Genomic DNA, 15,853 nt, shown 5'->3' on the forward strand with positions numbered 1-15,853 from the left:
GCTTCCTGCTCGCCACTCGCTGCTGCGCGGATCCGTATCACAACAACAAAACCAGCAGAAACAATTATTTATTCCTTTTGATGTGGGTTTTTGAAGTTACCCTAACCTCCCCCCTCCCCACTCTGCCCTTCTCCCCTTCTCTTCCCACCACCCATCTTCCCTTCTACCCCCCTCTCACCCCTCCTCTTCTTCTCTGCTCTCTCATTTTTTCTCCAAGGAAACAAGGTCACACAAATCCTCCTCCAAAAAGGGGGGCTTCTTTGAAAGAGGAGAAACACAGGAATTATTATCTAACCCTCACGTCTTGTCATGGAGAGCAGCTTTTTGATTCACTCTCCTTCAATTAGAAGCGACATGTTTCCATGCAAGCTCATTCCTGTAATGGGCCGTGTAGGAGGCTGATGGACTGCTTTATTCAAGCTGGCATTCACCCAACAGAGACAGACGCTGGAGTGTGTGTGTGTGTGTGTGTATGTGTGTGTGTATGTGTGCTATGTGTGTGTGTGCATTTTTGGCAAGAGGTTATGGAGATGGGTATGTATACATAGCATGGCTGGATAGGTAAGATAGAAAGGCCCGCTATTTGATGCAATTAACAGCAACCCTATATTTACAAAATGGGTGGGTTAGGGTTCTACAGTAATACTTTTTGGCAAGAAAAAAGTTATTATTATAGAAGTATTTTGGCCATAGTTTTTTTACGTTCTTCCTCAACATCTCTTTGTATTGTTAAATCCCTCCGCTGCCTCATCTAAAAGGTTTGGCTGTAGAGTTCAGGAATAACACAGATGGTAATCAGGGTCTCCTTATTCACTGAAGATTTTGATACTCAATTAATTTAATTGGCCGCTATATAATTGAACCCTAACATTCTTATGCCAGACAGATTTTTTCCAGGTCAGATATTATGTGCCATGAGAAACATCAGGCAAAATGTGGTTTAAAGTGTCATGGTTGGGTGGATCTGGGTAACATTTTCACCATCTTTTTAAAAAGAGTTGAGAAATTGGATACAAATAAATCCTGATCTAAAATTAGAAAAGGGTGCTGCCAAGTTCTGCATACTGGATGGGTTTGAAATACAGTCCTCTCTTTTTTTTTTTTGACAAAGTCAGCTTGTCTGTTTTGCTGACACGCAAGCTATGCACATAGACTACAATCTGTGAATAGCTTTAAATAAAATCTTGATATATAAATCTAAAGTTCATAATACATTTGTGCCAATTAGTGTAATTTGGTTGGCTAGACTAGCCCAAAGTTGTGCAGACCATGGCCAGCACAGTGGAGAGTGCTGACAGGGGCACTTTGTGTGACATGAACCAGGCAAGCTGTGGCCTGCTGGCCTTTCTCAAGGCCACATAGCCATGCTTGGAAAAGTAAGATCCATCCCATGCTCATGCAGCACTCATACTTCTATGTATGGATACCAGTAGAGGGCACCCATAGGTGTTATGAAGGAGAATGGTGTCCATAAAACGACAAATAGTTAGAGGTAGGCCTATCAAATATACAAAAAAAAGGCACCAACATAATTTGAGACTGACTTGTGTAAACACTGACTTCAAACGATGCTCAAACGTATTACTGCAAGTACGTTTCAGTTCCAACTGAGAATTCGGACATTGTAGTATTATTTTACTGTGTCATAACTATTCCGGTGGGAGAAAGACCACTTTAGATGTGTTATAAAATATTTATTGACTTATATTTTAAATATAGCATCAGCTTTTATCACAATGTTGCAGTGGCGTGGAACCCACAAAACTGTAAACAGACAAACTGTAAAAGTTTGCCATTTAAATCATGTCCTTGAAGACCAAGTAGAGCTTGTTAAGCATTGCATTTCTGTTTTACAATACTCTTTAATTTGCCTCTCTGTCTGCCCATTTGAAATGAGTCTTTAATTAAACTCCAGCTAATTACACAACTCAAGAATGACTCTAAAATGGAAAGGCTGGTGTAGGAGTAACTGGCTTTGCTGGTGCAAAAACGGAAACACCAGCTGACACCTAGACATGTTTTGCTTTCTCTGCTCAACAAAACCAAATCCTCCAAAACACATCCTAGTAGCACCAGTAAGTACTTTATTGATCCAAAAGGGGAAATGAAGGCATTGCAGCTGGCAGAAAAAGGAAATGAAAATAGGAAATAAAATAAACAAACCGGTTACAAAAAATAATATACAAATACAAAGAACAGGGCTGTATACACGGTAAAATACAGGGTTAAATCGTGGAGTAATACACATGTGGATCATGCGCAATACAACTTACAGATAAGCTGAATGCAGGTGACCCACAGGGCAATGCACAGGTGACACAGGTAATACTGCTTACAATTCCTCTAGGGTGCTGTGGTTAGTCCCCAGAACAGAGCCTGCTTACCCGATCAGTCTGTCCACAAAGGCATTGGCCAGATGCTTGAGGTGCAAGAGAACTAGCCTCTCCAGGGTCATGGGATGTAAGCAATATTGGTCTGTTGTTGTTCAGGACAGTGGGGTGTCCCTTCTTGGTCACTGGGACCAGGCACAAAGTCTTCCACATCACAGGGACCCATTCAAGGCTTATGCTCAGGTTGAACAAATGCTGGACTAGTCCACAAAACTGGGCGGCGCAGCACTTCAGCACCCTTGGGCTAAAGCAATCAAGGCTAGCAGCCTTGCCCCTGTGAAGCTTCTCCAGCTCTCTCTTTGCTTGAGCAGTGGTGAATGACAGGGGCGCCATTGTGGGGGGAGGTGATGATGGGTTATTGGTGGAGAAGGGAGGTAGTTGGGTGATGGTGGGGACCAGGTTGAAGGGAGGGCAGACAGGTAGTGGGGTGATGGCAGGGATAAATTAGAGGGATGGCTGAAGAAAGAACATAATACAATTATTATCAATAAAATTGAACCAGGGGAAAGTTTGTTTAAAGCAGACTACAAATATAGTGCAAACATTAAAGAACAACTACCAGGCATCATCAACTGATAGTTGGAAAAATGTTGCACAGAAGAGTTGGACTAATGTCAGACAATTTTTCTCATCCAGCATGAACTACATAAGAGGCATCAGCATCATAAGCACTCTGCTTTGATGAAACATCTTTGAGCGCAATGGCATCAGGTAAACACCTGGATTTGACGCACCTTGAAGACTGATGAATATTCAAGTGAGATGTTCAAGAGGATAACGAAAGCTTGATGTGTTTGACTGAATGTTCCACTGACGAGTGAGAAGATCCGGTTCTGCATATTGTGGTAATCCACATCGTTCATTAAGCCACAGCACCTCTCATAAAACAGTACTAAGCCCAAGAGCTCCAAAGACTCTTTTAAAAATGGTGCTGCCAAAAGTCAGTAGCCTGGAAACGTGTTCTTCTATCTACCTGACGTTATTAAAGGTGTGTTATTCTCTGCACCGCAACAACAAATAAGTGTCTTCTTAACCATGTGAAAGTAAGGGATTGGCCTGGGTTACCTCACACAGTGTAATCCTTAAAACCTGAAACCATTAAGAGCTTTGACAGGCTTGCACAGTCCAGTAGCTTGTCAAAGGACTTTAGGGAAATCTGCACAGTAGTCTACAATTGGGGGAGAGAATCTCCAGCCAGACAGCAGCTAACAAGTCCCCTGTCTCTGGTGCAGAGCGGGGGAGCAGGGGTGGGGGCTGTAGACTATGACTGATCCAGACTGGCTCCACTAAGCACCTCTATACATCCACAGGCTGGTAACTCCCTGGCTGGTAGGCTACACTGCCTCCAGAGACTACCCTTTCTACAGCCTGCATTCATCACACCCCACCAAGAACATGGAACATTAGGATGCAAAGAGAGTTTGTCACAAAGGTTCACATTAATTTGATTAACATCTACACGTACAGGCTGTATGAACAAGGCCTGTATGGCACAAACCATCCATTTCAGTTCCTATGATCATTAACCTCATCAACTACATATGGTAATTCCAATAGATCTTCACCTTCTGAACGAACAGGCCAGGCCAACTACATTGAATATGGTCCTGTTATCTCCAAATACATGCTCCCTTGAAAGGAAGCACATTTGTATTAGGCGTTTGATATTTCTGCTATCAGGCATCAATGTATCACAAAAAACGCATAAACCTGCGGTGAACTGAGAAGCTACATTAAAAAGAAAATTAATCATCTCAAATGAACGGAAGGTTCTTTGTGAGGAATGCTAGGCAGGTGGTAGATGAGTCCAACATGGGTGTGACCAAGTCCTGTGTTCCTCTGATTAATACTGGGCTTGACAGCAGGCATCAGGCCTGACTTGCACATCAAAAAGACTGCAAACTACATGGAACTGGTGGTGGCATTTCCTGCAAAACCCGAAGCAATTTTATTTCTCCCCCGTCCTCCCTACCATGCAATGCTGCCTCTACCCCGTCTCTGGCACACGGTCCATTTGGGCTTGAACTGAACCTCAACTGGGGGCAAATGCTTTTAAGATAAGTCTTTGTGTGTGTGTTACTGTTTTGGGGGTAACACAAAAGACCCGACAAGACCATTTATCTATATATTCTTGAAAGAAAAGAAAGAGGAAGAAAAAAGTGCATTTTCTACCTGATGTTCCCTTTTTCTGGCAGGCTCTGCCAGCGCCTGCAATCCCTTTATCTGCCTTTCATTAGCGCTTCGCTCGCACTCTTAGCAGGGCGGGCGTCTGGGAGACAGTCACTTTCTCCCAGCCTCTGATGTTCCTGCCGATTACAGAGCGGCTTTGAAGCTGCTGCTCTCTTCGTTGCTGGCCTCAGACAGCCCCATGCCATCTGCCGGATTGCCACCAAAGCAGCGGAATGGGGCAGAGACGCCCTCTGTTGATCTATGTCTTTCATATGTCCCATTTGGACGTGGAGCTGAAGTCACACCTATGCAATCTGCGGTGGGAACCCACCCGAGAGAGCGGCCCCTGCCACAGCACGCAAACACACACACACACACACCGACGAGAGGGAAGTAATGGCCCTCTGTAATTACCTGTACCTGTGGGCATCTGTCTGAAAATGAGACAATTACCGTCATCCTCTCCACAGTGCTTTTCCCCATCCCTTCCCACTCCGTTGAAGCCCAGAAATGACATTCACAAGGGTCTTTTAGTTTTCCACCAGCCTTTAGGATTTGATTGCACTATAAGGGCATGAGAGAAGGTGGGCTTGGTTACAAAAGGGTATTGAAAAAAGCTATCTGCCGACAACGTATCGTAAAATATAATCTAGAACTTATATTTACAATAACATAATAAGCTATATATGTTGCTAACCATATGACCCTGGTTGATGGTATTAGAAGTTGGCGGGTGTCACATTTCAGACTCATTTTTCAGGGTTTAATGACAGGTCACATATTAAATCCTGAATGATGATGAGATTATATACACACTGCATCCTTGTCGTGGAATACCACTCCCTGAATGAAAAAGAAAAAGTATTTGAGTTTGCAAAGACTATTTCCCAATGGCTGCTTCAGTTTGTATGAACTTTTCAAACAGCTTAGTATCTGACAGAAGACCGTCACCATGCTCACTAGCTTTGAACATGGGTCCCCTGGGAACTCTCCCCACCCAGGACCACTGTCTTCTGAGGCTTGTGGAGAAAAAAGGCCTTGAGCAACAGAAATCAGTGGCCCTTTCCCCTCCACACCCTCCCCTTGTCTCTCTCACACACGCAAACACACACGTACATACACACACTGTCAGCCCCCCAATAAACCTCCCCACAGAGTCACACATCAGAGTCCTTTTCACACTCGTGCACACACACACACAAACTTTCACATCCTTTGTAATAGGGCTTTCAAAAACAGAATAATACATTAAAGTACCTTAAAGCAGAAGACACAGAGGGTGACGTGAAAGCATAAAAACATTAAGTAAGCCCAATGAAATATACATTACAGTAATTGGATCAGAGAAGACTTGGGCTGACGATAGGAGGAGCAGCAGATGCTAATGACAGCACATCAAATTACTTCATGTGGCACTTCACATGCCTGAGTCTCTTCAGCAGCAGGACCATGATTAACCAAGCTGCACCAAGCTACCATGACTGTTGAAACTAGTTTGGATTTTGTGCAGGACAATAACACAATATGTCACTGAAACAGTGAGAACATGTAACATACTCATTTCTCTGAGGGCGGCATTGTCAAGCACAGGTAAGGGTCTTTAACAGGCAGCAATTCTACATACAGTCTTAGGTCACATGGTGGGCCAGACAGGAATAGTGTGATCGAGACAAATGGTGGAAAATCAAAGAGGAACACATGATGCAAGGCTCCAGATAGACACAAAGTCAGGCCCCCACATCACGATCACTCTTTGAGTGGCTGAGTGAGTGAATGATGGAGTCTCAAAGACATCGCTGTGACAGATCATCTGGCAGGAGAAACAGAGGGACAGAATGATTGGCTTCTTCTCTTTGATGTTTCTATCTGTCTTGCTTTTGATGGCTGGTTATACATCTTCAAAACCCTTTACACGCTGACAGGCGTGATGACCCTAAACATTCATCTGTCACATCAGAACAGGTCTCTACCAACTGTCAGGTTGAACAATAGACTCTCCTGACCAATCCAGTAAAACAGTGGTTATTACTATTACATTTAATTTGAGTGCAATGAGATTACATCCTTTGTGTCTTAGATAATAATTTTACATTTAAATCAGTTTGATTTATGTTGTACTGTTTTTTTGTATGCACTGCGCAGTATTGTAGTTACTTTTAATAGACAATAGCAACTGTTCTGTGCAAGGTCAAACTGTTATGAATCATGTTGGAGCATGACAAATGTCAGAACTACTATTCATGACACAGTATGTTATGCTAACACTGTAGAAACTGGATTGTTCCACTACTTTAAATGTCTAGAGATGAGTTTGGCCTTCAATGACATCCTGTATATATACAGGACCGGTTCAGTCGAACCATGTGCGCGACAGATAAACCATTCAAAGCCTCCTTTGTACTGTATGAATGTTTGTGTTTTTGTTGTGTATGTGGAGACCGAAAATTCTAATTCCATACTGGCCACAAAGTGGGAAGCGGTTTCCCATGGTTCCGTTGGGATGGTGCTTTCATGTGGAAAGGAATCTCTGGGTCCCCTCTGCCCCTGTGTTGTGACAGAGGATAATGAATTTCACAACATCTGCTATTTGTTAGCCCTGTTTGGTGTAACTGATCTCCTTTTAATCCCGAGACGTCCACGGACTTCCAAAGCGTGTGCAGTGCTGCGGCTGAAATGAAACAGATGGATCCCATGGCCTAACTGGGGCAGGAAGCAGGAGTGTGCAGGCAGGCCCAGCAGAGGCTGGCACATACATCCTCTCATCGTCCCGTGCCCCCCCCATCCCCGTCCCCACCAGTACCAGTATTGCTTTACAACTTCACTCTAGAGTCTGGGTTGAGCTTCTCCAGAGATCTAAAAGAGATGGGGGCCTTATTATACTTATAGACCTAAACATCGAGTCTTTTTAATCCCAAAGAGAGCAGAAACACTAATCCTCAAATATTCAGATTTCATCAGGGAGAACCTCATCTTGATAAAAGTGTAGCCGTGCTGTTAGCCCTATAAAATCAGTAGAGTTCGGAATGAGGAGTGGTTTGACTAGACAGAATATCAGACGAAAAAAAAAAAACTCAGAATCACCTCACCTCTTCTGAGGGAAGTATGGTCGGAATGATAATTTTGTCTCTTTTCGTTCCCAAAAATGTGGAATATGAGTACTGTATTCCCTGCCTCCATCCCCTGTCTCTTCATAAAACCTGGAATGTGCTTCAAAGTATGCACACTATCTTCCCTCTATGAATAAAACATCTGTCATTCATCGTCCCGCACAATATGTGCCGATTTAACAGAGCATATCAGCTTGGAAGGGAATGGAGGCACTTCTGAGTGAGGTGCACGGTCCTAATGGGCTCAGCCACATCCAAGGGTTAGCCTATCTACCCTGTTGGACAGTTCCCAGTTAGCTGGCCTGGGGCACAGCGACTATGAAATGCCGTTTTTGGAAGCCACAATAACAATGGGATGTATCACTAGGAGAAAAAAAAGGTTCTACAAAAATGTCTGTTTTAAAGCACGTTTTCATGTTTGAAGGGTTTTGGTTGTTTGAACTTTGGAGAAGTAATGGTCTGGATGGCCTGGGGCTTAGTCTTTAGGGCAGCTACTGTTACAGGACAAATTATCCTTAGTTGGCCTTGCATGCTGGTCAGGTGAAGAGTCATAGTCACAGAGAATGTAAGGGTGTGGTGAGCACCACGTGGATTTTAAAGCTTTATGTCAAGCATGACAAAATGTCACTGTAGAAAAGTTATGAGATCAAAGTGACAGTCTCTGAACTTCCTTTGCACATGTCAAACACTCTTCCAATTAATTCCAAGTATGGTATGTCATATCAATTAGGTGGGAGTTTTTCATAGCTTACATTCATTTTCATACTTTCCTGTGAACTAAATGGGATTTAAATAAATATCTGAATACTATGACTTCTATATATTTGTATTAAAGGGCCGTTTAGGAAACAATTCAGACTGTCTTTACACAAAAATTTTACAGAGGATTTTTTTTTTCGAAAAAAGTTTATTATAAAATATTTGTTCAACCTTTAAAAAAAAAAACAGTTCACTTGAATGCGCTTCATATGTGTATTATGCAAGCATTTCACATGTGTGGATGTGAGTTTTCAGTGTTATGAATGTCTATGAACGTTTCATATGTGTATGTGTTTCATTTGTGTTTGTGTAAGGACAGTCTGAATTATTTTCTAAACGGCCCTTATATCTATGACTTGTCTTACCGTCCCAAAGTAGGCTACGTCTTGTCATTGTGGTAATGTTAAGATGACAGTGCCTCCTACTGGAAAAATATCTACCCATGTTTTGTACATAATATGATCCTTATTATGATAAAGTTTCTCTCTTAAACCGATTCCCCATGCATATGTTATAAGGTCAAGGGACATCCTCACTCAAAAAAACATTTGATTTATCTTTCAAAAGGTATTCTTCATCCAAAAGTGAAAGTTTGTTGCGCCAAGCTTCATACGTTAGGACACGGCTCAGGCTATGCTTTTATTTTGAAAGGGAATGTGCAAAACCGGAAATGATATTGACGACCAGTTTCACGGTCCCAAGAAGAAGAAATAAACCGGAAATGGGATTACTTACTGAGGCTGGCTTTTACCTACTCACAAAGAAGATCCCGCGGTGGTGCATCAGGATAACATAAACAATGGGGAAAAAGCACAAGAAACATAAGTCCGAAAAACACGGATACGAAGGTAAGACTTTAGTGACCTACACAATCACCGCCTCAAGTTGCAGAGATCGTGGCTATGTATGAGCTTTAGTGGGTGTCGTGCCCCAGGCTTGAAAGCTAGCTATTAGTTAGCTACTAGTTACCTAGCTCATTATTAGCCCGTCACATTTAGCTCACAATAGCCTTTTAAATTACATTTACATTGCATCGTATTAATTTATCAGACACTTTTATCCAAAGCAACAAATATTGTATGTATAAAGTACAGCGGGAGATCAAGTATCAGAAGTGCAGTACATTTTAAAATATAGATCCATATATTTCGGTATTCAGACTCGAGAATCTGACTGTTTACATTGCAAAGTAACCACACATCTCAGCAACACACGGTGAACCAACAACAATACTATCAATGCAGCAATAACATATCGATTATAGTAGCATGCAAATGAATGTATGTTGAGCAAAAATAACAATACAACTGTGTTGCTCTTTTGCCGTTTCAGCAACATGCTGACATTTGAGAAGCAATACATAAACACATGGCTACTCCTTAACTATTTAAAAAAGAAACGACGCTAGCTAGCTAGTAATTTACTCGCATACTAACGGGCCGACTGGCACGGAACATCTTAAAGTTGTTAGCTGGTTATCTTTAGTAGCCTCAATGCACTGCATAAATATACTCACTTGTTTCTGCTTGATTGCTGCTGTCCGCAGACTATGGAGAGAGACCACTAAAATTGGTCCTGAAGGTTGCGGGTAATGAAGTGACAGCCGGAAGCTCGAGTCTTGAAAACACTTATGACGAACAGGCCGATTACGACAAACCCAGCAAAGATAAGAAGAAGAAGAAAAAGAAGAGGGAAGACAAGGAGAGAAGCAACCCAGGTTCACCCCTGGATGACAAGAGAAAGAGAAAGGTACATTTTTAATGTCTGTAGGATGCCCCTATTTTCCATGGGAACGTGCTGAAAATTAGAACAATGTCACTTTTTGTAATTTGCTTTTCAATAGTCATTACACGACTAAGCTTGCTGGCTACATCAGTCACTGTTGTGTGGAGGGTAGTCCATGTTCAGACCTATATCTGTGCGGTCTATGTAGATGATCAAGAAGAGAAAAGGACAGGACTCTTTAGACACAGACTGGGATGACAGGGAGCAGAGTCGGACTCCTGTCCGGTCAGAACTGTCTTCCTCCCTGGCGAAAATGGAAGGTAATAAATATGTTTATATTTGCCTTTTTACTTCACTGATGTCCACTTTGAAATGGTATTTGGAAAAATGTCATTTAATTAAGCACTCATAGCCAACATTATTACTCATCTCTTCCATCAGAAAAGGAGCAAACCCCGCTTCAGGTAGCTTTGAACCAGCTCATCAGACAGCTCCAGAGGTGAAGCATCCTACCAAACACAACACACCTTTGATTGAAATTGTATACTCAATTTCATTTGCATATTACATTCTAGTCATTGTATTCCTTTTTCTTGTAGGAAAGACCCCAGTGCTTTTTTCTCATTCCCGGTGACTGATCTCATCGCCCCTGGTTACACCTCAGTCATCAAAAGGCCCATGGACTTCAGCACAATGAAGGAGAAAGTCAAGAAGGAGCACTATTCATCTCTGGAGGACCTGAAGGTATATCTGCACACACTGGCCTTCTTTTCTCCTTCTCAAACCACCAACGCACAGATTACCTCATTAAATAGCGTACTGGTTCTATGGAGTGAAAATTATTAAAAAGAGGATCTACCAACATTGCCCATTCTTACCCATGTGTGTCATTATCGGTCACTGATACAGGTGGATCTCAGAATCATGTGTGAGAACGCCATGATCTACAACAAGCCTGAGACAATCTACCATAAAGCTGCCAGGAAGCTGCTCCACTCCGGTATGAAGATACTCAGCCCGGTAAGCGTTTGCCTGAAGAGTAAAGTGGATTCTTGCACAAAGCCTTGTACTTTCAATGAAATGACACCAGAGGGCAGCAGAGAGCAGCATGTGGCTCCACATTGCGACATGTCATTACAGTCTGCCACTACATTGCTGCAGTATCCCTACAATATGTTCACATACCTACAAACTAATTTATGCATCTAGTAATAAATATCCAACTAAAGTTGATGTTCTGTACCCTTTCAGGAGAGGTTGGAGAGCGTCAAACAGAGTATAGAGTTCATGGCTGACCTGGACAACCCTGCTAACAAGCCAGGAAAGACTGAGGAGGAAGGGGGCTCAAGCCTGGACCGGTCTCAAAATGGTGCTATTCCCACTGACACCAGTGAGAACTCCCAGTCCCCCTGCACTCCCAGGTGCTGCTCCTTACCCATGTGATACTAAAACACCATTTAAAACCTGATTTAGGAGAGAAACGAACCCTGATTTAAACACACGTTGCAAACATCTCAAGGTGCAATTACTGGCATGATCCTGATCAGACTAGCCTTTGGAAGGAAACTTCAACTGGTTATAAAAGGATCACGTCTTCCAAGTGTCACAATAACCTCTGATGTTTGACAGAATTCCTTTTTAAAATTTTGCACAAGTGGGATTGATATTCTGTTAGTTGTTTGTTGTTGCCGCTGATGTAGTAACAAGACGTGCTGCTGTGCTATTGCTTACATGAGACTGTTGTGACCGAGCTCATCTGTCAGAGACACGAGAGCCAATCAGGAAGTGGCTCAGCTCTGCCCCCTGACATTCACATGTTATGGATTCCCTCCCAAGTGCTGTGGGTTTGTTTCCCTCCCTGTCTTTGGTGAATCAGTTCTTTCCACAGAGACACTGAGAGCTCAGAATGAAAGGAATGCCTGTGAGCGTGTTGGGTCTTGCACGCTGTCAGCACTGCACTCTAGGTTTTACACCAGGGAACAAAACATGTCTTTGAAGCCTACCATTTCTTGGTCTCAAACTACCAAAGTGTTAGCTAGGTGAAGCAGCATACTTTTGACAGATAATATCTAAACATTGTGGATTAGTTTAGGGAAGATGCTGACTATGGAAACAAACGTATGCAAATGTTACTTTTTTGTCCCTGTCCTCGTTTTGGGTCATCAGAGTGGTTTCAAATGTCTTCCTTCTGGTTGCACAAGATAATTACAGCATCACTAACGGCTGTCAACTGCATTTGGGCCATATTGTGAGGCCGTAATTCTCTGGGTCAAAGCCTCTTACTCATCCACTCTCCTCTTTGCCTTTGTGTTCGGCTGTGCTTCCAGGTTGGATAAAGATTCTAAAGATGAGGCGTCCAAGGCTGTGAGCCAGGCAGAGAGAGAGCTGGAGGAGATCCGCAAGGTCATCCAGGAGTCTGGAGGCAAACTCTCCAACAGAGGGCTTCAGACCGAGGTGGGAGATCCCCCTAGTTCACTTTCTTCATTTAGTATTTGTGTCATGGATGTCCACCCGATACGCAGTTGCTAGACACATTTGCAGACATACATAGGTACGATAGCCGTAGGTCACTTGACTTATTGAGCCTCAATTATCAGATATCACCACATGCTTACGTTTTTTGTGTCCACAACCATGTCTTACATGCAAGTACATGATACAGTGTTGCTGTTGTTTTTGTAGCTGGAGTTTAAGAGGCGGAAGACTGATGGCTCCACCACCCTGGCCATCCTTAACCCAGCCGATTTATCCGCCGGAGGTAGGTGCAACCAGGAAGTTCTCGAGCTCTCCTGCCCACTGTTTGCACGAGGGAGCAGTTGAACTTTGACATGTCACTGTGTCTTCTGCAGATGTGGGCTACTGCCCTGTGAAGCTGGGCATGATGTCAGGCAGACTGCAGAGTGGTGTCAACACCCTGCAGGGCTTCAGGGAGGACAAGAGGAACCGGATCACCCCAGGTAGGATGGGGGGGGGGGGTTAAAACACAGCAGTGGGAACATTTCACAGCACAACAGCCAATGTGCCTACCCATGTTTAAAAAAAAAGCCTACAGGGTTTTGTATCCATATCCGTTTTGAATAATTATTTCCGTGGATGGAGGGCATGTGTATTTCCAGCTCCTAGCTTGTCCCTCCCCTTCGTGTTGCTGTGTGTGGACGATGCGTTGACGTGCATGCTCGGTGCTCCACAGTGTGTTACATGAACTACGGGCCGTACACCTCCTACGCTCCCACCTACGACTCCAGCTTCGCCAACATCAGCAAGGACGACACGGATCTCGTCTACTCGTCCTACGGAGAAGAGCCCAGCCTCCAGGGCTCTGAGAGGTAGGAATCTCTCTCCTCATTCCTCTGCCCTCTCTGACTGTTGTGAAGATATATACTTGTGACATTTACAGTATAGAAGATGTCGATTTATTTTTCAGACTTACATTAAGTACTGTTTTAGACAAACACGCTATTAGGATTCCTGGATGACTCAAGGCCAAATGTCGTCCTCTGAAGTTATGAGAGGGGGTGTTGGCGTGGCTACAGCTCGCCACTGCATAGTTTCAAGCCACGTTGAACGTAATCCGAGCCTGCTACTTGTGCTTGCAGAGGGAGAAACTCTTCCGATTGTTTTTTGTTTGAGTGTGTGTCACTGGGTCCACAGCATCAAAGAGTTTCTGGCCAAATCGGAGGAGCACATGTACAAATTGGCAGACAGTCTTTTGGATGCGATGACCAATGGAGAGCACTCCAAAACCATAGAAGAAGTGGTGAGTACTCAGTCACTTCCTTCTGACACATTTACTTGGCTGTACTGTACTTTGTTCTTGCATTTTGCAGCCAAGCATCCCTTCCGAAAAAGACAATGGTCTCTGCTTGAACGTATAATGGTTCGATCGAACAGTAAAATGTTCTACGGTATTGCGTACTTGATGATGCGTGCTTGCCTTTTAGATTGTTCAAGATGGAGAGGAACGAGAGAAGACTTCAGAGGCCAGGGTTGAAATGGAGGTAAGACCCAGATAGACTACAACACTAATGATGATCCCAACGTGAGCTGAACCCCGCCCAGACTGCTTCTGCACATGGCTGTTGTGCGTCCCAGCTGTGTCAACAGCACAGCCATGGTCGTCAGCTGCCAACATCCACATGTGGAAAAGTATTTCCCCATAAAAACGCACCTCCCTCCACTACAGTCCCTCTTCCCTTCCTGGGATCGGTTGCATCCAGCAATCTCAGGGGCTCAGTGTCAGGGATGTGGAAATGCCTGTATTTTCTTTCCAGCCCCCCCCCTCCCGTCTCCCGGTCATTTGAATGGGCTCCACACAGGGGTGGCAGGGCTGGGGGGAAACTGAAGCCACCAAACCCTGCTGAGCAACACTGCAGCCTCTGTCCCCGGCTGTTTGCTGTGCTTGGCTGCTCTCCAGATTATCCTTCTTCCCTGCTCGGGTGGTGCTGCTGCTTTTATTTATTTATTTTTTTCGCAGCAGATTTCTTGGAAGCTGGGAATGTGCTGCTTTAAAAGGGACTGGTCCCTGAGTCTCCATCTCAGTCCTCTTTTGAGGAATTGGTGATTTCTAAGAATTGTCAGTTGCGAGATGAGGGGAGTGCTGAAAAGGAAGGCCAAGATAATGTAGCAAACTGACTCCTTTCTCCCCACTCAGGTGATTACGCCCAGCACTACCAAGCAGAGATCAGCGTCTCTGAGCTCTGTGATTGGACTGGACCCGGAGACTGTGGAGGACCTCACTGAGGGTAAAGATCTTTGGTGTGACCTGAGGTCGAGTTCTCCGCAGCTAGCCTGTTAATTGGAACCATGAGTCATAGTGTTTCATTGTAAATTCTCGTAGGCCTGTCAAACAGGCAATTAGGTAGGTGATTTTGAAGGGCTGCATGCTTTCCCTGGCCACTTAGTCGGGGCTTGGTTGAACGTACCCTTGTGAAAGAGATGTTGTGGTCGAGATCCAATTATATAGGTTACAATTAACGTAGGAAAATGCAGGTGTGAACCCCCCCCTGTTGTTTGTGTGCATCACAGAAGCCCAGCGTTTCCAGAACAAGTTGGACGAAACGACAAAGCTCCTCAATGGGCTCCAGGAAGCCCAGAACGAGCGTCTGAGCGCCAAGCAGCCCCCCAACATGATCTGCCTGCTCGCCCCCACCACCAAGGAGCTGCAGCTGGGTACGACTCGTGCTCTCTCCCACACAGTCTCAGTAGGGTCATTCACAACCCTCCCTGGATGTAAACTCTCATTGTACCTATTCTCCCTGCAGCTGAGAAGGTGACTGAGAACTTGGCCCAGCTGACCAGCCAGGTGGGTCCTGGAGATGTGAGCAGCCTGTGCGGTATCAGGAGGGCCATGGGCATCACTGACTCAGGATCCCCTCATAGACCTGACCACAGGTAAGCCACCATACATCAGTCTGCTGTCTCTTATCAGAGCTAACATTTGATTTTGTATAAATACTTATCTTGTACAAAACTAATATGATGTTCCTCTTCAAATAATGACTTGCGTCGGTCTGGTTTTCTTCATAGTGGAGAGTGCATCCATGGATATTTCGTCTGTGGGTAGCTGAGCTTAGGATGGCTTACCATCATAACATGAGATCTGTCTTGAACTGTACAAAAGGTGCTTTTTGTCTGACATTTGTAATTTCATCAAATAAACTTTTTATAGAAAGTTTGCTTTTGGTTGTCATTTACTCAGCAACT

At 44.0% G+C, this 15,853-nt stretch overlaps 1 protein-coding gene and 1 long non-coding RNA gene across 2 annotated transcripts; one reads left to right on the plus strand and one right to left on the minus strand.

Annotated features, from left to right (window-relative positions):
- Positions 1–2,772: 2,772 nt before the first annotated feature.
- On the minus strand, positions 2,773–10,003 carry LOC146246733 (uncharacterized). Its single transcript, XR_014732206.1, has 3 exons — positions 9,942–10,003; positions 9,161–9,176; positions 2,773–2,846 (listed from the first exon to the last, which is right to left on the minus strand). It is a non-coding gene; the product is annotated as an uncharacterized LOC146246733 (long non-coding RNA).
- brd7 (bromodomain containing 7) lies at positions 9,148–15,821 on the plus strand. Its single transcript, XM_084681611.1, has 17 exons — positions 9,148–9,273; positions 9,972–10,174; positions 10,359–10,470; positions 10,592–10,649; positions 10,750–10,894; positions 11,060–11,170; positions 11,402–11,571; positions 12,478–12,604; positions 12,833–12,908; positions 13,000–13,107; positions 13,341–13,476; positions 13,802–13,907; positions 14,092–14,148; positions 14,802–14,892; positions 15,176–15,319; positions 15,412–15,541; positions 15,677–15,821. The coding sequence occupies exons 1-17, from the start codon at positions 9,225–9,227 to the stop codon at positions 15,711–15,713; spliced, it is 1,860 nt and encodes a 619-aa protein (XP_084537737.1). The 5' UTR covers positions 9,148–9,224; the 3' UTR covers positions 15,714–15,821.
- The last annotated feature ends 32 nt before the right edge of the window (positions 15,822–15,853 follow it).

This window comes from Hypomesus nipponensis, chromosome 19, assembly GCF_054491055.1.
Source record: "Hypomesus nipponensis isolate SF chromosome 19, ASM5449105v1, whole genome shotgun sequence".
Lineage (NCBI taxonomy): Eukaryota > Metazoa > Chordata > Actinopteri > Osmeriformes > Osmeridae > Hypomesus > Hypomesus nipponensis.